Raw genomic sequence first — 24,018 nt, forward strand, 5'->3', positions numbered from 1 at the left:
CCTGCACCCCGACTCACCCTGAGTCCCAGGCACCAGCCCAGGCATGGCCTCCCACACTTGTATGGGGGGATATCACTCTAAAACGCCACCATGCTGGCCCCGAAGCACTTGAGAATACCTCTCTGTGCCTGGGGACACAGTACTCACAGAAAACTAGTGTGGGCACCATGAGCCATGGCTGAGCAGCCTTCTGCTTAGCCGCCACAGGCTGGTGACGCTGTAATGCACCTGTGCTTCTAAAACCCCTCCGTAGAACTGAGACCGGCCTTCGGCCACGTGAGCTGAGGGAGAGGGCTGAGTGGGTCTCCCCTTAGTGCAGGCCCTGGGGGTGGGACCCCACCTGGCCCTGGGGGTGCAGGCTGGGAGCCCACCCCACACCTGACCCAGGGCTCCCGTGCTGCCCCACTCTGTCATGGCCCGTCCGTGAAATGGGCTTTGGGGGTGACCGAGCCCCACACACAGCCACGTCCACAGTCCTGTCTGCTGTCTCCGCAGCCTGTCCCCCACAGCGGCTCCAGCGGCTACGGGAGCCTGGGCAGCAACGGGTCCCACGAACACCTCATGAGCCAGGCCTCGTCCAGCGACAGCAACGGCCACGAGGACCCCTGCCGCAGGAGAGCCGTGAGTCCCTCTCTGTCCCCCTCCCTGAGCAGCTGCGGGCTCAGGACAGAAACTGGTGTGCTGGGGTCACCCCCGCCGGCTGCCTCAGCCTCTCCGCCCCGCCACTTCCTGCTGCTCCCTGAACCCGGCTCACTCGGGCTTATTCCCTAACCGGAGAGTGGGAGTGGCTGAAAACTGTGGCCAAAGGTTCGGATGAACATTATTTAAAGCAGGTGAAGATTTACTGGAGGGTGGAAAGAAGGGAGCGTAACTGCTATTTTGCTCCTATTATTACAGGCAGACCTCACTTTATTTGCTTTGCAGGTAAAGCATTTTTTTTACAAACTCTCCATTCATGGCGACCCTGTGTTGAGTGAGCCATTTTTTTCAACATGTGCTCACTTCATGTCTCTGTGTCACGTTTTGGAGATTTTCACATTATTTCTAACCTTTTCATTATCCTGTTACGGCGATCAGGGGTTATGACCTGCTGAGAGCTGTGATGGTTAGCGTGTTTTTGCAATAGAACATGTTTAATAAAGGATGTACATCATCTTCTTAGACATAATGCTATCATACACTCAGGAGATCACGGTGTAGTGTAGACATAACTTTGCCATGCCCTGGGAAAAGACTCGTTTGACTCACTTTGTTACGAGACACGCCTGTCGCCGTGGTCCGGCGCCGCACCCCGTGTCGCTGAGCCGTGCCTGTACTCCTCAGACAGCAGAAGTGTTTCACCTGGTCGCGCTGCTGGGATTTCTCATTCAGAACTCTCTTCCCTGTTGCTGGGATAGTTTCGGCTTTTCTCTGGGCTCCCCGTTGGGGATGGGCTGAAATACGTGGAGGGTCTCCTGAGTGAGTAATGTGTTCATTTTGTTTTTCTTCAAGGGAATTTGTAAAAATGGTAACAAGGTCAAAAGCAGAAGTCATCATCCTGACGAAGCTGGGGAACAAAAGGGAAGGTCTGCTTCAGGTGAAAAGAGATTCTCCACCTCCTTCATGAAACTAGAGTGGCCGGGGGGAAAGGCACTGGGTGCCTCTTACCGCTGGACGGCAGGGGATTCTCCTTTTAAACGTCTGCTACATGCCCGCTCTTGTCAGAGGCGTACTTGTGTGACAGTGCGGGGTAGCCCACTCCCCACCATCCAGCAAAGCTGGTCCTTGTTTCCTGGGGTCACCTGAGCCCTGCAGGCCCCTTGAGGGGAGGCCCAGGGGTACATTTATGCCCCAGGGGCCTCTTGAGGTGAGACTGGGGCTGCATGTCTCCCTATAGCCCTGTCCTGCCTCTTCAGAGTGGCCAGAGGGCCGTGTGCGTACACCTGTGAGCAAACGCATGTGCTCCCAGGAACTGCCCAGCTGTCCTGCAGATACTCAAACCCAAACCATCCCAAGCAGCTCTGCTTCTCGGCTGCCCTCTCACGTGAGCCTGCTGGCGGGGGCGGCTGTCACCCCAGCCCCGCTGCAGCCGGGTCCCTCACCCCGTGGAGACGGCACAGCCTCACAGGTGGGCTCGCTGGCCGTCTGCCCCCACATGTGCCCGTCCGCTCCCATGGTGGGCTCTCGCTCACCTGTGTGCTCGGGCCTCGCTCCTCCTGGCCAGGACTTTGGGCCTTGGGCAGCTCCCAGTGGACATGCTGCATGCTACACTTGGCCGAGCATTGGGGACCCAGTAAAGAGCAGGCCATGGCTCTGCCCTTAAGGGCCCCACAGAGGGGCAGCACGTGCTGTGTGTGGTGGGGGCAGGAATAGCAGTGTCCCCATCAGGCTGTGCTGGAGGCCAGTATTACTGTGATTGTTATCACCACTGGGTCCCGTTTAAAAGGACTGACTCCCTGGTGAGGCAGTATTGACTGGGCTGTAAAGCATCTGGGCTCTTATTGGCCCTAAAGGTTTCAGGAGGTCAAGTATGAAACTGGCCTTTCCCACTGCCGACCTGGGTTCAGCCTAGACCAGTCGCCGCTGAGCCCCAGAGAGAAGCAGGTCCCAGCCAGGTAACAGCACCCTGGCTCCCTCTGCAGATGGCACAGCCGCACCCAGCCCACAGGGCTGCCTGAGTATCAGGCTGTCATGGGGTCGCCTGCCTGTGAGGTCTACTGAGGCCCCAGCCTTCTCTTTAGGTAGAAGTAAAACGCTTTGTAAAATAGAGAACGTACGCTTTGGGGAAACAAGTACTGACTGAAAGAACAATTCTGTCATCTTTCAGAAAGTTCCCCTGCTCCGATGCAAGCTGTCCCCCTGATGGAAAAGGACAGCTTAGGGACCAGCCTGCCGGAGGCCAGTGTTCCTGAAGAGCTGGCCTGCAAGAACCAGCCCGTCGGCTCCTACCAGCAGATAAGCTGCCTGGACAGTGTCATCAGGTGTGGACACGCCAGGTGCCTCCCGTGCTCGCTCACCCACTCACAGGCCCTGGTGTTCCATGAAGCCCCGTCTGCCCCTCCACGCAGGTACCTGGAGAGCTGCAGCGAGGCCACCACACTGAAGAGGAAGTGCGAGTTCCCGGCCAACACCCCTGCTCCACAGGCCAGTGACAAGCGGAGGGCCGGCCCCGGGCTGCGGCTGGCAGGTATCTTGTTCTTTGAGCTGTTGCACGTGTACTCACCTAGACCCTCCACATGGGATCAGGCGACCCTGGGAGGCCTGGAGCCCCCGCCCCTCCCGATTGAATTCTGCGGGGCTGCAGGGACACGCAAGTGAGCACAGGCATCTTTTAAAGTGACCAGAGTAGCTCAGAAGCCAGCAACATCCGTAGGAGGTGGAGGTGATTCTGGGCTCGAGACCAGGATCGCCGGGGCTGCTGGAGGCCTGGGGGCATCTCGTCGTCATTCCGGGGCAGGTCCCGTTTCCCTGTGTCTCAGCACCGGCCACGGACCAGGAGTCCAACTACTTCTCTGACTGCCCAAACGTTGTGTTGTGGGTGGGCTGCCGGATCAGAGACAGTTGCCAGGAGCACGAGCAGTTGCACAGTCACACCGTGATGGACAGACGGCCTGTGCCCTGGCCCACAGGGCCGCCAGCTGCTCGCAAGCACCTATGCTGCCCGGCCACCTGCCTCTGCCCAGTTTCCTCTCCACCTTTCTGTGTGCAGACTGTGTGGGCATGTGGATACAGGGGTGCCATCGAGACAGCGGTGCCAGACCGTGTGCAGACTGTGTGGGCACGTGGATACAGGGGGTGCCATCGAGACAGCGGTTTCTTACCCAGACAGTCGATTCAGTGCACTTTGTATCTGCTCCCATTTTCTCCTGTACAGAGACGGCATCGCCTTCCAAGGCAAACAGCTGCGCAGACGTTAGCACCCACCTGACCTCACTGGTACCACGGGGCAAGGCGGAGAGCGTGGCATCCCTCCCCAGCCAGTGCAGCTATAGCAGCACCATTGTCCACGTGGGAGACAAGAAGCCGCAGCCTGAGCTTGGTACGCCTCCTGCTTCTTGGGTGATGTGAAGGCGATCTCATGTTAACAGCCAACTTCAGAACTCCGAAGGGCCCTCTTAAAATGTTCTCCAGTTTTGCCCAAGGACGGAGGAACCCAGCACAGCCCAGCGAGGGGGCCCAGGAAATCCAAGCGCGAGATCAGGGTGGGGTGTCCCATCTCACTGCGCTCACGCCACCTGGTGGCCGTGGGTGTCAGTAGGCGAGGGGCCCTGTGGGTGCTGAGCCTGGCCTCCCAGGACTGAGCAGGGATCTCAGGAATCCCCCCCAGGTGGAGGCCGCCCCCCTGCCCTCTCCCGTTTGGGGACAGGAGCCAGCACCGGCCGCACCAGCAGTACGGCTAAGGGGTCACCGCCTGTCCTTCAGAACTCCCTGAGAGACGAATCCTGCATTTGCTCTTTGCTGGGACGAGAGGGTGAGCGAGGTACACGTCAGAGTCAGTGTCCAGACTCCCTGCAGGACGCTCAGCAGCCCTGCCTGCCCCGTCTGCCCCCACAGTTCCACGTGGGTATGGCTGTCACGCGCTGTGGTCCCAAGCCAGCACGGGGTGACCTTAGCCTGCTGGGCTCTCAGAGTTGAGAACAGTCTCGGGGTATGTTCCGTGTCCGAGGCTGAACCCAGAGGTCCCCCCGGTTCAGTCTGCTGAGAAGACTGACTCCAGAGACCCAGCTTCAGTCCTTGCTCTGGCCTCTTGATGCTGCCTTTCTCGGAAAGCTCAGGGACCCCGTGGTGAGTCCCGCCCCCGCGCGGCGGGCACCGCGAAGCCCCGTCCCGTGACTGAGCCTCTGCACAGACGCAGCGCGGGTTCTCCCCCGTTTCTCAGTACAAGGGCCCTTGCGATGGCAGGCCTGCTCTCCCCTTGCAGAGACGGCGGAAGACGCAGCCAGCGGGCCCGAGTCTCCCGGGTGCCTGGCGGGCCCCCCGCTGCCCTGCAGCTTGGGCCTGGAGAAGGAGCCCTTCAGGAGGCTGGGCCTCACCAAGGAAGTGCTGGCCGCCCACACCCAGAAGGAGGAGCAGAGCTTCCTGCTAAAGTTCAAAGAGAGAAAGAAACTCAGCGTCTTCCAGTCCCGCTGCCACTACTACTTACAGGAGAGGTCCAAGGGGCAGTCGAGTGAAAGAAGTGAGTGAGTACCTGGATTAAACGTGCGATTTTAAAGTGCTTTGTTCTTCCTGGCACCGAATCCAGGGCTGTTTTCCAAGTGTGAGCTGCCCCCGTTTAGGACCTGGGAGTTCCGAGAGAGCGGTGGGTTTTTCTGCTGATGCAGCCTTTCTGGCTGGGATGCTCTCAAGGATGTCACCTCGCACTCCCAAGGGGGCGGTGCTCTAAACAGAGGTGACGGTCCCAGGCTAGCGCCCCGTGGCACACAGGGCCCCGGCACTTGCAATGCTGTCAGGCGTTTCATGTGACTGCCAGGGGCAGGGGACCCCCCACCTGCCCACCCGCAGAGGACCCTCACAAAAACCAGGCGGGGCACAGCTAATTCTCGCCCGAGGGAAGGAGCTCTCGCTGACAGAGCGTCCGGCGGCGGGCTCCTGAGGAAGGAGGGCGCCCTGGCTGTCACCATGTGACGGAGTGATGTCCTCCGCAGGGACATACCCTCCTGGCCGGCTGGCCTCAGGGCTGGACTACACACTCCAAAGCCAGACAACCCGTGGGCCAAGAGCCACCAGCAGCCAGAGGGCAAGGGGTGAAATAGGAGAGGCCAGCTTCTTCGCCCCTTTTCTGGTCCGGGAGCCTGGCGTCTGACCCCCAGCCTCCTTCCCAGGCCCCAGGGGCAGATGGCATCTCTTTCCCGGGCTCCCGAGGCCTGACCCAGGGATCAGAGCTAGTGAGCCCGTCGACACCCCCCCCCCAAGGGCCCGGCTTCCCCGGGGTCCCTGGGCAGACACACTGACGCGAAAGTCTAAGGCATGGAAGAGGCTGCTGCCGTCCTGGAAGCTTAAGTCCTCCCCACTCTTCTTTTCGCCTCTTCCCCAGACTCAGGGGCACTGCCAGAGTGAAGGGAACGTCTGTGAGAATCAGGAAGAGGCTCTGCCCCAGCCCTGGGCAGACCTACCCCCTGGGCCGGGCCTGTGCGCAGTGGCAGCTCTCTCCCACCCACGAACTGCACTCCAGTTTGTGTAGTACACCTGTCCACAGCGGCCCTGCCGAGACCCTGGGCTGGTGTCCCAGGAGCCCTGCGTCAGCCACCAGTCCCACCAGGGCACAGGTTTCCTACAGGAAGAACACCGGAGTCTGAATCGTAAAACCTCCACCCGCTTAGTGGTTTGCCCTGGGTGCCCCTTTGTCTAAAGCAGGTAGCAAAGGCCCTTAGCACGGGTGATAGGACATGTCCCCACACACCCGCTGCGAGAGCCCCAAGTCACCATACTGACGTGCGAGGGAGAACAGGCCCGGGCCGTTGCCCGCCCACACCAAGCTTGGCACGCCTCCCAGCCTGCAGTGCTCCCAGTGCGGCCTGTGCCCAGGGGCGGCGTGGGGGCACTCCGGAGTCCCTTCTGTGACTGGCCGAGTCCTCCCGCCCCCTGAGGAAGGCCTCGCCTCTGCAGCCCTGGTCATTGGGGAGGAAGTGTTTGCTTCTGATGGCAAGTGCGCCCTCCACCGTTTGACTTCCACTCGCAGTGGAATCAGGCTCGTCTGGCAGGTGAGGCGGGAGACGGCTCTCCTGAAGGAGCGGTAGTGACGAAGCTTGTGTGGTCGGAAAATGGGGTCAGATGAGACAGTCCCGCTTCCTTTCGGATCTCACAAACCCCTGTTGGGGCCCAGCACAGACTTGCTGGCTTTTTAATGGGGTTTTTGTGGGGGGAACAAATAAACCCTTTTTAGTAACATTTGTCATGACTATTATTCCATAAAAGAAAACACATTTTAATACCAGAAGAAAACAAAGAATGTGACCTTGTAATTAAGGGTGGCCCTTTAAATTAAGTCTAGTTTATGCAAACTTCACTGAGCATCGGGGTGGACCTGACGGGCCCCCGACTGCTACTGGGAAACACAGGTTGTTGGACTAGGAGTCACCTTCAAATGTCTGAGATTCTGCACACAGTTTTACATTTTTTTTTTTTTTTAATAATTATTTTTTATTGAAGGGTAGTTGACACACAGTATTACATTACATGAGTTTCAAGTGTACAACACAGTGGTAGAACATTTATATACATAATTCTAGGTTCCACCTATCACCCTACCAGGCTGTTACAATATCTTGACTATATTCCTTATGCTATACCTTACATCCCGGTTACTAATTTATTTTACCATTGGAAGTCGGTCCTTCTTTTTTTTTTTTTTTTTTTGTGAGGGCATCTCTCATATTTATTGATCAAATGGTTGTTAATGACAATAAAATTCTGTATAGGGGAGTCAATGCTCAATGCACAATCATTAATCCACCCCAAGCCTAATTTTTGTCAGTCTCCAATCTTCTGAGGCACAACAAACAAGTTTTTACATGTAGAACAAATTCTTACATAATGAATAAGTTACATAGTGAACAGTACAAGGGCAGTTATCACAGAAACTTTCGGTTTTGCTCATGCATTATGAACTCTAAACAGTCAGTTCAAATATGAATACTCATTTGGTTTTTATACTTGATTTATATGTGGATACCACATTTCTCTCTTTATTACTATTATTTTTAATAAAATGCTGAAGTGGTAGGTAGATACAAGATAAAGGTAGAAAACATAGTTTAGTGTTGTAAGAGAGCACATGTAGATGATCAGGTGTGTGCCTGTAGACTATGTGTTAATCCAAGCTAGACCAGGGCAATAAAACATCCACGTATGCAGAAGATTTCTCTCAGAACGGGGGGGTGAGGTTCTAAGCCTCACCTCTGTTGATCCCCAATTTCTCACCTGATGGCCCCCCTGCGACTGTGCCTGTCTTAGGTTGTTCCTCCCTTGAGGAATCTTACCCGTCTCTGGCTAACCAGTCATCTTCCGGGGCCATACAGGGAAATGTGAAGTTGGTAAGTGAGAGAGAAGCCTTATTGTTTGAAAAAGTTAGCTTTTTACTTCTTTGCATATTTATGCCCTGTGGCTTTTATGCCCAGCATTTGTCTTGAGGTATCTTTACCACTTGGAAGAATTATGATACTCGGTAAATTTGATATGAGGCACGAATTCTATTTAAGGGTTGTAATTAGGAAGGAAGAAGAAAAGCTATAGAAGTAGCAGGTGGAAGAAAACATGGGAAGATTGAGTATTTCTTTGATATATCTTCTTGTAGAGTAACTTCAGCATGTATAGGTTTTAAGCTACTACTTAAATTGCACACACACATTAACATAATAGGAGTATAGTTACATAACCAAAGCATATCTGTAATTACCAGCCATCTGCAGTGAAACCAAGAAAACCAGTTAGGCACCTTAGGCATTTGTGAAAACTTATCTATGATATGGTGGATATTGTCCAAATGAACTTGAACAGTCTGAGAGAAATCAGACAAATTAAAACAACCCATTCCTGGGGACTGTTCACATGCCATATGTTCTTTTAACAATAAATAGTTTGTAGTTGTAAGACTTTGGAGTGCTACAATTTGCACTTCTCCAAATTCTTGGTTGAGTTCCAACAGTATAGATCCAGTCCAATTTTGTTGTTTTACTGTATGCACAGGCCAGCTTAGATATCTCCTTCCTCATTCCCATGGCAGGTCCAGGAACTGGTGGGATGAGTGCATCTACAGCTGTAGCAGTGCGTGGATCTTTGTTGGGGTTTTTTGATGATCATCTTCTGGCATGAGTCTTCCAGAGGGTGCAGATGTTGGAAGTTCTTTTTCATATCGTATCTTAGTTCATTTTCGGGGTAGCCCAATTAGGCTTTGATCCTCTGTATAAACACAAATAGACCCTTTGCCTACACTTTTATATGCCCTTTATACCCTTGTGTAGAACTCGTTGGAGGTTACCACACAGGAACTGCCCTTTTTTTTTTTGCTATCACTAATCTACACTTACATGACGAATATTATGTTTACTAGGCTCTCCCCTATACCAGGTCTCCCCTATAAACCCCTTTACAGTCACTGTCCATCAGCATAGCAAAATGTTGTAGAATCACTACTTGCCTTCTCTGTGTTGTACAGCCCTCCCTTTTCTCCTACCCCCCCATGCATGTTAATCTTAATACCCCCCTACTTCTCCCCCCCTTATCCCTCCCTACCCACCCATCCTCCCCAGTCCCTTTCCCTTTGGTACCTGTTAGTCCATTCTTGAGTTCTGTGATTCTGCTGCTGTTTTGTTCCTTCAGTTTTTCCTTTGTTCTTATATTCCACAGATGAGTGAAATCATTTGGTATTTCTCTTTCTCCGCTTGGCTTGTTTCACTGAGCATAATACCCTCCAGCTCCATCCATGTTGCTGCAAATGATTGGATTTGCCCTTTTCTTATAGCTGAGTAGTATTCCATTGTGTATATGTACCACATCTTCTTTATCCATTCATCTATTGATGGACATTTAGGTTGCTTCCAATTCTTGGCTATTGTAAATAGTGCTGCAATAAACATAGGGGTGCATCTGTCTTTCTCAAACTTGATTGCTGCATTCTTAGGGTAAATTCCTAGGAGTGGAATTCCTGGGTCAAATGGTAAGTCTGTTTTGAGCATTTTGATGTACCTCCATACTGCTTTCCACAATGGTTGAACTAACTTACATTCCCACCAGCAGTGTAGGAGGGTTCCCCTTTCTCCACAGCCTCGCCAACATTTGTTGTTGTTTGTCTTTTGGATGGCAGCCATCCTTACTGGTGTGAGGTGATACCTCATTGTAGTTTTAATTTGCATTTCTCTGATAATTAGCGATGTGGAGCATCTTTTCATGTGTCTGTTGGCCATCTGTATTTCTTTTTTGGAGAACTGTCTGTTCAGTTCCTCTGCCCATTTTTTAATTGGGTTATTTGTTTTTTGTTTGTTGAGGCGTGAGAGCTCCTTATATATTCTGGACGTCAAGCCTTTATCGGATGTGTCATTTTCAAATATATTCTCCCATACTGTAGGGATCCTTCTTGTTCTATTGATGGTGTCTTTTGCTGTACAGAAGCTTTTCAGCTTAATATAGTCCCACTTACTCATTTTTGCTGTTGTTTTCCTTGCCCGGGGAGATATGTTCAAGAAGAGGTCACTCATGTTTATGTCTAAGAGGTTTTCGCCTATGTTTTCTTCCAAGAGTTTAATGGTTTCGTCACTTACATTCAGGTCTTTGATCCATTTTGAGTTTACTTTTGTATATGGGGTTAGACAATGGTCCAGTTTCATTCTCCTACATGTAGCTGTCCAGTTTTGCCAGCACCACCTGTTGAACAGACTGTCATTTCGCCATTGTATGTCCATGGCTCCTTTATCAAATATTAATTGACCATATATGTCTGGGTTAATGTCTGGATTCTCTAGTCTGTTCCATTGGTCTGTGGCTCTGCTCTTGTGCCAGTACCAAATTGTCTTGATTACTATGGCTTTATAGTAGAGCTTGAAGTTGGGGAGTGAGATCCCCCCTACTTTATTCTTCTTTCTCAGGATTGCTTTGGCTATTCGGGGTCTTTGGTGTTTCCATATGAATTTTTGAATTATTTGTTCCAGTTCATTGAAGAATGTTGCTGGTAGTTTCATAGGGATTGCATCAAATCTGTATATTGCTTTGGGCAGGATGGCCATTTTAAAGATATTAATTCTTCCTAGCCACGAGCATGGGATGAGTTTCCATCTGTTAGTGTCCCCTTTAATTTCTCTTAAGAGTGACTTGTAGTTTTCAGAGTATAAGTCTTTCACTTCGTTGGTTAGGTTTATTCCTAGGTATTTTATTTTTTTTGATGCAATTGTGAATGGAGTTGTTTTCCTGATTTCCCTTTCTGTTGGTTCATTGTTAGTATATAGGAAAGCCACAGATTTCTGTGTGTTGATTTTGTATCCTGCAACTTTGCTGTATTCCGATATCAGTTCTAGTAGTTTTGGGGTGGAGTCTTTAGGGTTTTTTATGTACAGTATCATGTCATCTGCAAATAGTGACAGTTTAACTTCTTCTTTACCAATCTGGATTCCTTGTATTTCTTTATTTTGTCTGATTGCCGTGGCTAGGACCTCCAGTACTATGTTAAATAACAGTGGAGAGAGTGGGCATCCCTGTCTAGTTCCCGATCTCAGAGGAAATGCTTTCAGCTTCTCGCTGTTCAATATAATGTTGGCTGTGGGTTTATCATAGATGGCCTTTATTATGTTGAGGTACTTGCCCTCTATTCCCATTTTGCTGAGAGTTTTTAACATGAATGGATGTTGAACTTTGTCAAATGCTTTTTCAGCATCTATGGAGATGATCATGTGGTTTTTGTCTTTCTTTTTGTTGATGTGGTGGATGATGTTGATGGACTTTCGAATGTTGTACCATCCTTGCATCCCTGGAATGAATCCCACTTGGTCATGGTGTATGATCCTTTTGATGTATTTTTGAATTCGGTTTGCTAATATTTTGTTGAGTATTTTTGCATCTACGTTCATCAGGGATATTGGTCTGTAGTTTTCTTTTTTGGTGGGGTCTTTGCCTGGTTTTGGTATTAGGGTGATGTTAGCTTCATAGAATGAGTTTGGGAGTATCCCCTCCTCCTCTATTTTTTGGAAAACTTTAAGGAGAATGGGTATTATGTCTTCCCTGTATGTCTGATAAAATTCCGAGGTAAATCCATCTGGCCCGGGGGTTTTGTTCTTTGGTAGTTTTTTGATTACCTCTTCAATTTCGTTGCTGGTAATTGGTCTGTTTAGATTTTCTGTTTCTTCCTGGGTCAATCTTGGAAGGTTATATTTTTCTAGGAAGTTGTCCATTTCTCCTAGGTTTCCCAGCTTGTTAGCATATAGGTTTTCATAGTATTCTCCAATAATTCTTTGCATTTCCGTGGGGTCCGTCGTGATTTTTCCTTTCTCGTTTCTGATACTGTTGATTTGTGTTGACTCTCTTTTCTTCTTAATAAGTCTGGCTAGAGGCTTATCTATTTTGTTTATTTTCTCGAAGAACCAGCTCTTGGTTTCATTGATTTTTGCTATTGTTTTATTCTTCTCAATTTTATTTATTTCTTCTCTGATCTTTATTATGTCCCTCCTTCTGCTGACCTTAGGCCTCATCTGTTCTTCTTTTTCCAATTTCGATAATTGTGATATTAGACCATTCATTTGGGATTGCTCTTCCTTTTTTAAATATGCTTGGATTGCTATATACTTTCCTCTTAAGACTGCTTTTGCTGTGTCCCACAGAAGTTGGGGCTTAGTGTTGTTGTTGTCATTTGTTTCCATATATTGCTGGATCTCCATTTTGATTTGGTCATTGATCCATTGATTATTTAGGAGCGTGTTGTTAAGCCTCCATGTGTTTGTGAGCCTCTTTGCTTTCTGTGTACAGTTTATTTCTAGTTTTATGCCTTTGTGGTCTGAAAAGTTGGTTGGTAGGATTTCAATCTTTTGGAATTTTCTGAGGCTCTTTTTGTGGCCTAGTATGTGGTCTATTCTGGAGAATGTTCCATGTGCACTTGAGAAGAATGTATATCCCGCTGCTTTTGGATGTAGAGTTCTATAGATGTCTATTAGGTCCATCTGCTCTACTGTGTTGTTCAGTGCTTCCGTGTCCTTACTTATTTTCTGCCCAGTGGATCTATCCTTTGGGGTGAGTGGTGTGTTGAAGTCTCCTAGAATGAATGCATTGCAGTCTATATCCCCCTTTAGTTCTGTTAGTATTTGTTTCACATATGCTGGTGCTCCTGTGTTGGGTGCATATATATTTAGAATGGTTATATCCTCTTGTTTGACTGAGCCCTTTATCATTATGTAGTGTCCTTCTTTATCTCTTGTTACTTTCTTTGTTTTGAAGTCTATTTTGTCTGATATTAGTACTGCAACCCCTGCTTTCTTCTCACTGTTGTTTGCTTGAAATATGTTTTTCCATCCCTTGACTTTTAGTCTGTACATGTCTTTGGGTTTGAGGTGAGTTTCATTGTAAGCAGCATATAGATGGGTCTTGCTTTTTTATCCATTCTGTTACTCTGTGTCTTTTGATTGGTGCATTCAACCCATTAACATTTAGGGTGACTATTGAAAGATATGTACTTATTGCCATTGCAGGCTTTAAATTCGTGGTTACCAAAGGTTCAAGGTTAGCCTCTTTAGTATCTTACTGCCTAACTTAGCTCGCTTATTGAGCTGTTATATACACTGTCTGGAGATTCTTTTCTTCTCTCCCTTCTTGTTCCTCCTCCTCGATTCTTCATATGTTGGGTGTTTTGTGCTGTGCTCTTTCTAGGAGTGCTCCCATCTAGAGCAGTCCTTGTAAGATGTTCTGTAGAGGTGGTTTGTGGAAAGCAAATTCCCTCAGCTTTTGTTTGTCTGGGAATTGTTTAATCCCACCGTCATATTTGAATGATAGTCGTGCTGGATACAGTATCCTTGGTTCAAGGCCCTTCTGTTTCATTGTATTAAATATATCATGCCATTCTCTTCTGGCCTGTAGGGTTTCTGTTGAGAAATCTGACGTTAGCCTGATGGGTTTCCCTTTATAGGTGACCTTTTTCTCTCTAGCTGCCTTTAACACTCTTTCCTTGTCCTTGATCTTTGCCATTTTAATTATTATGTGTCTTGGTGTTGCCCTTCTTGGATCCTTTCTGTTGGGGGTTCTGTGTATTTCCGTGGTCTGTTTGATTACTTCCTCCCCCAGTGTGGGGAAGTTTTCAGCAATTATTTCTTCTAAGATACTTTCCATCTCTTTGCCTCTCTCTTCTTCTTCTGGGACCCCTATAATACGGATATTGCTCCTTTTAGATTGGTCACACAGTTCTCTTAATATTGTTTCCTTCCTGGAGATCCTTTTGTCTCTCTCTATGTCAGCTTCCATGCGTTCCTGTTCTCTGATTTCAATTCCATCAATGGCCTCTTGCATTCTATCCATTCTGCTTATAAACCCTTCCAGAGTTTGTTTCATTTCTGCGATCTCCTTTCTGGCATCTGTGATCTCTTTCCGGACTTCATCCCATTTTTCTTGCGTATTTCTCTGCATCTCTGTCAGCATGTTTATGATTCTTATTTTGAATTCTTTGTCAGGAAGACTGGTTAGGTCTGTCTCCTTCTCTGGTGTTGTCTCTGTGATCTTTGTCTGCCTGTAGCTTTGCCTTTTCATGGTGATAGGAATAGTCTGCAGAACTGGGACGAGTGACGGCTGGAAGGACTTCCTTTCTTGTTGGTTTGTGGCCCTCCTCTCCTGGGAGAACAGCGGCCTCTAGTGGCTTGTGCTGCGCAGCTGCGCGCAGACAGGGCTTCTGCTTCCTGCCCGGCTGCTATGGAGTTAATCTCTGCTGTTGCTGTGGGCGTGGCCTGGCTCGGGCAGCTGCTCCAAGATGGTGGAGTCGCGTTGGAGCAGGAGCTGCTGGGAGGCTGTTTATCTCCGTAAGGGGCCTCCCTGCTCCCTGCAGCCCAGGGGTTAGGGTGCCCAGAGATCCCGGATTCCCTACCTCTGGATTAAGTGGCCCGCCCTGCCCCTTTAAGACTTCCAAAAAGCACCCGCCAAAACAAAACAACGACCACAAAAAAAAACAAAAAAAATTTTTTTAATTAAAAAAAAAAAAATTTTTAATTAAAAAAAAAAAAGGTGGTCGTTCGTTTTTCTTTATTCTCCGGTGCCAGCCTCAGGCCTCTGCTCACCGGTCTTTCTGCCCTGTTTCCCTAATATTGGGGTCCCTGTCCCTTTAAGACTTCCAAAAAGCGCTCGCCAAAACAAAGCAGCAAAAAAGCAAAAAAAAAAAAAATGGTCACGCGCTTTTCTTATGTCCTCTGTCGCCCAGCCTCCAGTGCCTGCTCACTGTTCTTGCTGCCCTGTTTTCCCAGTATCGAGGGCCCTGCGCTCTGCCCCGGATGGCTGGGGCTGGGTGCTCGGCAGTCCTGGGCTCCGTCTCCCTCCCGCTCTGCCTGCTCTTCTCCCGCCGGGAGCTGGGGGGAGGGGCGCTCGGCTCCCGCGGGGCCGGGGCTTGTATCTTACCCCCTTCGCGAGGCGCTGGGTTCTCTCAGGTGCGGATGTGGTCTGGATATTGTCCTGTGTCCTCTGGTCTTTATTCTAGGAAGGGTTGTCTTTGTTATATTTTCATAGATATATGTGGTTTTGGGAGGAGATATCCGCTGCTCTACTCACGCCGCCATCTTCCGCCCCCCAGTTTTACATTTTTAACTCGGGTGGTTTTTCCATTATTTTAGCTGCTCCTGGACTGAGAAATACCTCTGGAATAGATTCATCTTGGAAAAAAACTGGGAAGAACAGAAAACTGAAGTGCAGACGGGCCAAGCCTCGAGCCTCCGCCGAGAGCCCCGGGTCTGGGGGGCCCAGGCCACACCGCCCCCCGCTGGCCGGCCTGGGCGCTGCAGCCTGGTCACCCTCGGGCGCGTCCCCGCCCAGCGGCCCTGCCGTGCCCTTCCCCCTCCCGGGGCCAGCCTACTCCCTGCGCGTGTTCCCACCCCCAGGAATCGCGCCAGCACCCGGGGCCGCGGCAGCGGCGCCCGGGGCCCCCCACGCCGCTGTCACGGCCCCTGCCGTGCCCGTGGGCACCCAGCGCACGTGTGCGGTCCAGCCCCCAGCATCCGCAGCCCCCTTGGCCCCGGTCATGGCGTTGGTGCTGCCCGGCTGCTCTTGCCCCTCGGTGACCCCAAACTTGCCGCAGGCCTTCTTCCCCGGTCGGCCTGAGTCTTCCGGTCAGACCTCACTCCCCAAACAGCCATGTGCTTGTCCTCAGTCAGGGGCTGGGCCACCGGCGTCACGTGCAGCCGCGCCGGCCTCCCCGCCGTTGGCCGCCGAGCCCACAGGCAGGGCCTCCCCGCCCCTTTTCCAGTCCCGAGGCAGCTCCCCCCTGCAGCTCAACCTGCTGCAGCTGGAGGAGGCCCCGGAGGGCAGCGCTGCAGCGGGGGCCTCCGGGACAACGGTTGCAGGGCCAGGCTGCAAGCCTGCAACGTCCCGGGACCAGTGGCCGGAGGCACCGCCCACCGTAAGGGTTTCCTGATGCCCTTTCTCTAAAGCAAGCAGCAGACCAGCACGGCGGGCAGGCCAGAGGCACAGCCTTGTCTCAGACGTGGGCAGTTTTACACGCTTGAGGTTTCTGCCACACCATTTCCATTGTGACATAAATACATGTGCTAGAAACGAGCGTTTTCCAGCTAGACGACCCATCAGTGCAGAGTACTGGAGTGGTGGACCGTCTGATGGTCACCAGGCAGCCTCAGGGGACCTCATGACCTGTTACAGGCCTGGAAGCTGTAAGAGTGCCTCAGGGACACAGCCCAGGCAGGTTAGACACTGCTCAGTGGGCAGCCACAGGAGGGGGCACCAGAGGCTCCCCCAGGGAAGGAGGGGGGTGCCAAGGACTCTGAAGCCGGCACCCTCTGGTTCCCATCTTTGCACATTACAGGACGTGGGGGTGGTTTTCTTATTCAAAATTATAATTTCACCTCCATAAACACTTTCGTGTTCTGAACGAGCAGAGGAGTGCAGTAGCATTCACTGAGGCAGGCGATCCGTGGGCGCTTCAGGGGGGGCCTGGGGGGCTCCCCCACCTTTGCTCCCGGGAGGAAAAGAACCCCACAAACACAGATGAGCTCTCTCAGGGGATCTGCCCCTGACTCCTGGTTCTGGGGTCCTGCACCTACAGTCCAGGTTCCAAGGATCAGAGGGCCAGGCTGCTCCCAGGCCAAGGCCCTCCCTCATTGCCAAGGTGTCCCCACTCGTGGGGCACAGGAGCCCTAAGCAGAGCCCTGCCCCTGTGAGGAATAGCCCTGGGGCAACCTCGGAGGTCCTTTCCTGCCTCCATGCCTGCTGTGGAGAGGAGCAAGCTTCAAGCTATTTCCCCAAGAACCTCTGCCTTTGGTGTGATACTGAAGTTAAATTTAATCAGATGGCATTCGTAGACCCGCACCAAGATTCTCGCTGTAGTCCCAGTAACCCCAGGGCCTGCTCATTTGGCCTGCTTTGGCATGTGCAGGAAGGGCCAGTGATCTAAGTGGGCACTTCCCAGCCTCCAAGTGGCCTTGTGCCGACAGTCACCGTGGGCCCCAGCCAGCTGTGCGCTGGTCTGACTGCAGTGTCCTCTCTGCCCTAAAGCACGGTGAGCCTGCCAACACCCAGAACAGCGATGCCCTCTCTGCCTCCAGTGGCCTGCTCGACCTCTTGCTGCACGGGGACCTCTGCTCCGCCACAGGGTCGGCCCTGTCTGGGAGCGGGGCCTCAGCCACCTCTGACTCCCTGGGCTCCAGCTCGCTGGGCTGCGACGCACCCAGAGGTGGGACAGGTGTGTTGGCGGCTCTGGGGCACTGAGTCCTGGGCCAGTCGGTATGTTTTAGGCTGCTCGGTTTTAAGTGCCTCTGGGAGATTCTCAAATGACGGAGATGGGCATCCTAGACTTCTCCCGTGCCACAGGACGTGTGCCCTGGGCCCAGCTCCTGGCAGGTCCCAGAGCCGCTCCTCAGGGCCACAGCTGGGCAGCATGGGCTCCTGCTCCCGCTCTGCCAGCCCCGTGCAGGCCTGCTGGTCCCCACTCCCTGCTCCCCGTTGCCATTGGCACCGCAGGCCCCACTGGCCATTGTTCACCATCCCACAGGCTCCTGGGACATGCCAGGAGGGCCAGTAGTGGTTCGCCTTCCTCAGCTAGTCCCACTTATGTGAACCTAGCGTGTGGACCACGTTTCCCAGCCAGGATCATTCCGCTGTGACCTGGAGCTGCCGTAATGGGAAGAGCATGTGCTGGCCGCAGACTCAGGCCCCTGCTCCCTGAAGCGAGCTTCTAGCTCACCTTCTGTAGACCTCCCCACTGCGGGGTACAGCCCCCCACTCCCCCTGGCCAGCTGCCTCTCACTGACAAAACCAAGCGGCTTCTCCGTGGTCAGGCCTAGGAGACAGTGAGCTCCTGAGACGGAAGACCACAGCGTCTAAGACGTGGCCCCACCTGGCCCCCTCGGGGCCTCCCGAGGAAGGAATCGCCTCCGTGGCACTAGCTGAAAGCCTTTTTTAAAATTATCCAGAGAGCTCCAGAATCGGGAAGGGAAGGGGGGAGTCACCGGCCAGGTGCTCATTACCCGTGAAACTCTTCACGCTGCACACAAGCATGTTACGTGAGGTTTAATTTAGGATAAAAGGTTTTGACTTGCCACATTTCATGTTTCTAAAGGCAGTGACACAAGTCACACCAGCAGATATTTAGGAAGCATTGACTCTTCAGAGAATAATAACGAAGCAAGCGTGCAGGCGGACTTGGGGGACAGCGGACACTTCCTCAAGTATGTCCTCCAGGACCCCATCTGGCTGCTGATGGCCCACATGGATGACAGCGTGATGATGACATACCAGGTGCCTTCCCGGTGAGCAGTCTGCCTGTCCCCGGACCTGAAGGGCTGGCGTTAAGGGCTCCCCAGACAGTAAGACCACCCCATTGGGGGCCTTCCCTCTGACACCCTTCTCTTAGGCCGAGTTGAGTGCAGCAGGTAGAGGCACAATCCCTCTAGATGGTTCTGCGGGTCTCATGGAGCCCTGCAGTGTGGACGGTGTGCCCACAGCCTTGTGGATCAACGGGCCACAGGCTGTGAGGGAGACAGGCTCCTGGCAATCCTCCAGGGTGGCACTCTACAACTGCTTCGTCTCTTTTGCTCTGCTGCCCAGTCACCCTGGAGGGTAGATGGGGTCTGTGCGTCTTAGAGCTACAGAAACCAAGGTTGGGGAGGTGGGCAGCCCCAGGCAGCTGGCTGCCCTAAGGAGCCATCCTGGTCCTGGCCCCTGCGGGGCCCCCAGTGTCTCGGGGCAGCTTTCAGCGGCCCGGAGCTGCCAGGAGGCGGGAAGGTTATTCTAGCCACAACTTTGGCAGTGAGAATCTCCCAGGTTAGCCAGCCTGTGCAGAACCGAATGTCTGCAGGCACCAAACATCTGATTTAAAGTAAAACTAAGATCATGACCTGGATTGTCATTTTAATAGGAAAACTACAAACTATTTACTAAGGAGATTCAAAGTTACCTTAAATAAATTACCTTACTTTAAATGAAAAGGAAATTTGCATCGAACAAAATCATCTAAAATCACATTGATACTGAAAGAGTGGGTAGAAAACGTGTATGCTTTAAAAAATTGAAAGCACTTGAAACATTGTAAATCTCACCTGTTACTCCATGTTGTGAAGGGACTTGGAAGCGGTTTTGAAGGAGGACAGAGAGAAGCTGCGGCTGCTGCGGAAGTTCCAGCCCAGGTTCACGGAGGGCCAGAGGCGGGAGCTGCAGGAGGCCCACCCCTGGGGGCAGCCCTGCGGGCTGCCCGCGGTGCTCCACGCGGCGGTGAGCACATGGGCTCCTTGTCCGATGCCACAGTAAGAGGCTCTGTGATGGGGCTCCCTGCACTGTCTTTGCAAATTTAAATCTAAATTTTAAACATAAATTTAAAACTTCTGAAGTTAAGTTCATTACAAAAAAAAGATGGTGATGCTGCCGTCTGCTTCAAAGAACGTCCTTCAGTGGCTTCTCACCGTTGTTCCCGAACCTAATCTCAATTACCTGCTGAAATTTGAATGTTTTCCCTTTCTTTCAATTCCATTTTCAATTTTAAAAACTACCTTTCTTATTGTAAACCCTCTACTTCCACACAGAGCATTAAATAACCATGGGGATGGAGTCAGGGCCCATGCCTGCTCCCGCCAGGCCACCTGCACCTCCCTCACACCTCCCGTGCCCTCTGCCCCCGCCCTCTGGCCAGCTGCTTTCGTCAAGGCCTGGGTGTCCTCCGCAGCCGGAGCCGCCGCCGTGTCTGTCCTCGCCCTGCAGGAGCTGCTTGGCGTTTAGCAGTGGGAGACTGTTCTCGGGGCTCCACCTTGGCCGCCTGGCCCCGCTCTTGGGCTCCCTGCTCCTCCCAGAGGCACAGTGCCCCAGGCTCACGGGTTACACCTCTCATCTGTCTGCACTCGCTTCCTCCCGGGACCACCTGCCCTGGCCTCCCAATGGGACAGCGTCTGTGCTGAAGTCCCCTGTAGCCCACAACCAAAGCTGATCTGCCCCAGACCCAACTCCTGGTGCCCCCAGAGAACACCTGCCCTGCCCACCCAGGGTGCCGCCCTGACTCCACTTGCCCAGCCACACCCCTGCTGTGATCCTGGACCCTCCTCCTCTCAGGCCCATCCAGTCCACTCCCAGCCACAACAGCTCCACCTTCAAGGTGGAGAGAAACCAGCCGCTTCCCGTCACCTCCAGCCTTACCACCCCGATCCAAGCCATGGTGCTACCTGCCCGGGTTGTCACCCATGCCCCTCAGCTGCACTCTCTGCTGCCCCGCCCCCCTGCTCAGGTCATGCCGCCCCTCAGCCCAGGTCCTTCCAGTGGTGCCCACCTCCACCACAAGGATTCGCTGCGAAGCCATGCACCTCCAGCCCCCTTACATCTCCCATCTCCTGTTGCCTCCCTGGCTTTCTCCTCTCCAGCTACCCTAGCCCTTGGCTGGGCCCTGAACATCAGGCAGGCTCCTGCCTCTGGGCCTTTGCATCTGCCCTTCCCTCTGCTTAGAATCCTCTTTCCTCAGACACATGGCTCCCTCGGGCTTTCTTCACATGCCACTGTATTCGTTATCTACTGCTGCAGAGCAAGTAACCCTAAAATTTAGTAACTTAAACAATAAAATTATCTCCCGCTGTTTCTTTGGGGTGAGAATTTAAAAAGCAGCATAGCTGTGGAGTTACGGCTTGGGGTCTCTCCTAAGGTTGAAGGCAAGATACTGGCCAGGTCTTCTGCCGTCTGAAGGCTAGAGGGTGCCCTGTGGGGAGGCCCCCTCGCATGCCTGCAGGCTGCAAGCCGGCCTCAGCCCCTCACCACGCGGTTTTCATGGCGCAGCAGCCCTCTTCCCTGGAGAGAACAAGGGGAGGCTGCAGCGCCTCTCATGAGCCAGCCCCAGGGGCCACCACTGTCCTTGTCATCACATCCCCCTCATTGCAGACAAGTCGCTGAGTCCCGCCCATGCTTGAGGGCAGGGCTCCACCCCCTGAGGGAGCAATGTCAAAGGCAAGTCTTAAGACCACCGCTGTCACCTTCCCTGCGGCCTTTTCCGAATGTCCACTGTGAAATCACAGATGGCCGCACATGCCTCGCTCCACACCGGCCCAGCACATCCCACCTTTCAGTACAGCACGGAGCACGTCTTGTTCAGGTTCCCTACCCTCTCCCCACTGGTGTCACCTCCACTGGGGCAGGGACCTTTGTCTTTGCTCACTGCTGAACCCCAGTGCCCAGGACATGCCTGGAGCACAACGGGCACTGAACAGATAGTCGGGGATGAGCAGATGAGGCAGCACATGGTCGCCGTCCCATCTCATAGGCCAGAGAACCAAGGTCAGAGAGGGCAGCCAGACTGGACCTGATCTCCAGGCCCCACAGGCCAGGATGGAGCCCGCCACTATGCAAAGCTGCCTCTCAGATGTGGGCCCAGCTCCTGCCTGGCCTTGGGGGAGCAGAGGGCGGGGCCCCTGGGAGCAGCTCTGCCCTCTCCCGAGAGCAGGCAGGGCTCCCACGGCCCAGGAGCAGGCAGAGGCCGCCTGCCCTCACACCCCCCCAGCACCGCACAGCTGACCCCTGGCCCCCTGCGCCACCCTCAGCTGGAACCACTTTCCTGTCATGAAGATCTTGTTTCATTCCCCATTCCACCTTTTCTCTTCTAAGGAGTGTGTTTACTGTGACAGCCAGGGACAAGTTGGCACTTGCATGCCCCGTGAGGAAGATATGCCTCCTCTGGGGTTCACTGAAGCAGCAGACACCAGAGAAGAGGAGAGACCCCCACTGAGCCACAGGAAAGAACAGCAGGCATGACCCTGGCCACACCCCGACAGCTAGCGATCTACCTTAGATGATGCGGAAGAGGTGGACCTTCTACATGCTGTTTCTAACGGAATGGACAGATACACTTACATTGTTTTTTTTGTTTTAGAAAAAAATATATACTTTTCTGAAGGGGTGATTTAAGGGATAGAGGGTGGGAAGGGTTTGGGGAAAAATTAATTTTGTATTTAAAATACAAATATGCAGCTTGGGAGGCAAGGGAAGAGCGTTCCTTGTTATCTGAAAAAGACTGGATCCCCTCTTTGTACGCGGGGGGAAGTTGCCCGAGTGCTCCCAGAAGGCCTTGGGCCATGACAAGGCCTCTGTCCGGGGCACCAGTGTCCACCGGCCTCCTGTGGGTTGTCCCACACATCGTACCAGACTGTGACAAAGAGCTAGGATGCCATATGGGACTCCACGCCGGGGGCACTGGATTTCCGGAGCCTCCCCAGAGTGTGTTTGGGCAAGTCTGCTCTCTCAGGAGCTGCTTTTCATCTAAATTATCATTTTGTCAGACTAGATATTTTTAAAACATAACAAGTGGAGATTCCAGCCTCTCCTAATTTTCTTTCAAAATGTTTCACTTTAAATGGTGTGAAGCGTAGTTTGGCAACTGGCAGCTTCAGCTGCAGGTACTAGGGCGGGAAACATCTCGATCTGACGCAGCTTTCGTTGGGGGTGAACAAAGTTCAGATGCTCAGTCTAGCCCAAAGGAGCCCAGTGGTGTGTGTAACCAGCTCCATCAGATTAACACACCCAGGCCTTTCTGCACATTTCCTCATTCCGCATCCTTTGCAGACCCTGGCCGAGGTGTAGATAAAAATGTGTTGTCTGTCATCTCTTTATGGTGACTCTCCTCTGCACACCAGGCTTTGCTGGTCACATACGGGACCCATTCGTTGTCTGCTCTTCGCTGGAGCCTCCCAACATCAGCTGTGGTCCTGGCAGGGAGCAGCCGCTGACACTGTGGGCCAGTATTCCCAAGGGTGCTGTGAGCTCACCTCTCCCACCGCACCCTGGCCAGGGACACTGGCCCTTATTCTTTTCATGAGCCTGACCACCTGGTGCAGCTTCTGGTCTCTGTGGCAATGTCCGTTAGTGCCACCAGCACTTTCAGGCATTGCGACCCTTGGGAAGAGTGAGGGTGGTCTGCCCAACTTGCTCCAACCCTCAAATTGTATCATCTGGATGCAGAGATTGGAAAAATCATGTTGGTCCCTGGAGTGAATCAGGAGTTACCACGGATGAAACCATTGACTTAAAACTGGGTGAGTCTGCAGGAGCTGAGAAGGAAGCAGACTCCCCTCATTCTCTGGGAAGCAGTGGGGCTGGAACAGAGAGTGTCTCCTTCAGTCTGGTTGGTTGTCATAGTAAAACCATCTGATGGCTGAATATGAATTCTATTTTTCATAAACTCAAACAAAAACAGTTTTTTTTTTTAATTTGCAAACTATCATCACCGTCAGATTCCCAAAATGAAGTAGTTGTGCATTTGTGTGGAAATTAGATGCTCCAACCGCTTCCTGCCTCTAAAGTCAGACCATTAAGGGATTTGATGTTAGTCAAGTTTCCATCTGTTACGTAGACTCAAAGCTGCCCATTCTCTGCTGCTGTGAGTGGTCACCATCTGCGGTGTCCATTGAACGCATACCCGTCGATTGTTAACTGCGTAGCTTCAGCACGTGCTGAGAAGTTGACAGTAAGCATTTTGTGAAACTGTTTACACTGTGCCATGTATCAGATTGCGTACTCTTTAGTATGTATGCTTACAGGGGCTTATAAAAACTTGCTCTCAATTTTAAACTGAGCCTTCTTTTTAATATATTCCTAAAAAGATGTAACACTCTCAGAGTCTGTGTAATGACTTGTTCAGCCTTGCCAGACAATTGGTTTGTTCCTGTGCAAACCAAACTTTCTTCACCCAGTGCAGTATATCTGTTTGACTGCTTATATCTTTTTATGACTTTTTGCCCTTTAGAAACTTGGTAAATAAAACGAGTATATTTTTATTTTTAATTGTATTTTAATGTAGTACAGAATAAAAACAAGAGATAAAAGATTATTAAAAGTTTTTTTTCAAAAAGAGCTCTAGAAACCCTGTATTAAGGATCGTTCTGTCACCAAGGCCTCCTGTGTGCC

The 24,018-nt window shown here is 51.9% G+C and overlaps 1 protein-coding gene across 1 annotated transcript in view; it reads left to right on the forward strand.

The window, feature by feature from the left end:
- PER2 (period circadian regulator 2) overlaps nt 1–23,934 on the forward strand; it is a 45,988-nt gene extending 22,054 nt beyond the window's left edge. Inside the window, exons 13-23 of the mRNA XM_036901172.2 lie at nt 496–621; nt 1,492–1,576; nt 2,807–2,960; nt 3,048–3,166; nt 3,854–4,018; nt 4,901–5,155; nt 15,258–16,039; nt 17,149–17,335; nt 18,212–18,401; nt 19,212–19,362; nt 21,724–23,934. Of these exons, the coding sequence (XP_036757067.2) occupies nt 496–621; nt 1,492–1,576; nt 2,807–2,960; nt 3,048–3,166; nt 3,854–4,018; nt 4,901–5,155; nt 15,258–16,039; nt 17,149–17,335; nt 18,212–18,401; nt 19,212–19,362; nt 21,724–21,870 (2,361 nt within the window). The 3' untranslated portion in view covers nt 21,871–23,934. The remainder of the gene's footprint in view (nt 1–495; nt 622–1,491; nt 1,577–2,806; nt 2,961–3,047; nt 3,167–3,853; nt 4,019–4,900; nt 5,156–15,257; nt 16,040–17,148; nt 17,336–18,211; nt 18,402–19,211; nt 19,363–21,723) is intronic.
- The last annotated feature ends 84 nt before the right edge of the window (nt 23,935–24,018 follow it).

The sequence above is a fragment of the Manis pentadactyla genome, chromosome 6 (assembly GCF_030020395.1).
Source record: "Manis pentadactyla isolate mManPen7 chromosome 6, mManPen7.hap1, whole genome shotgun sequence".
In the NCBI taxonomy this organism is placed as follows: Eukaryota; Metazoa; Chordata; class Mammalia; order Pholidota; family Manidae; genus Manis; species Manis pentadactyla.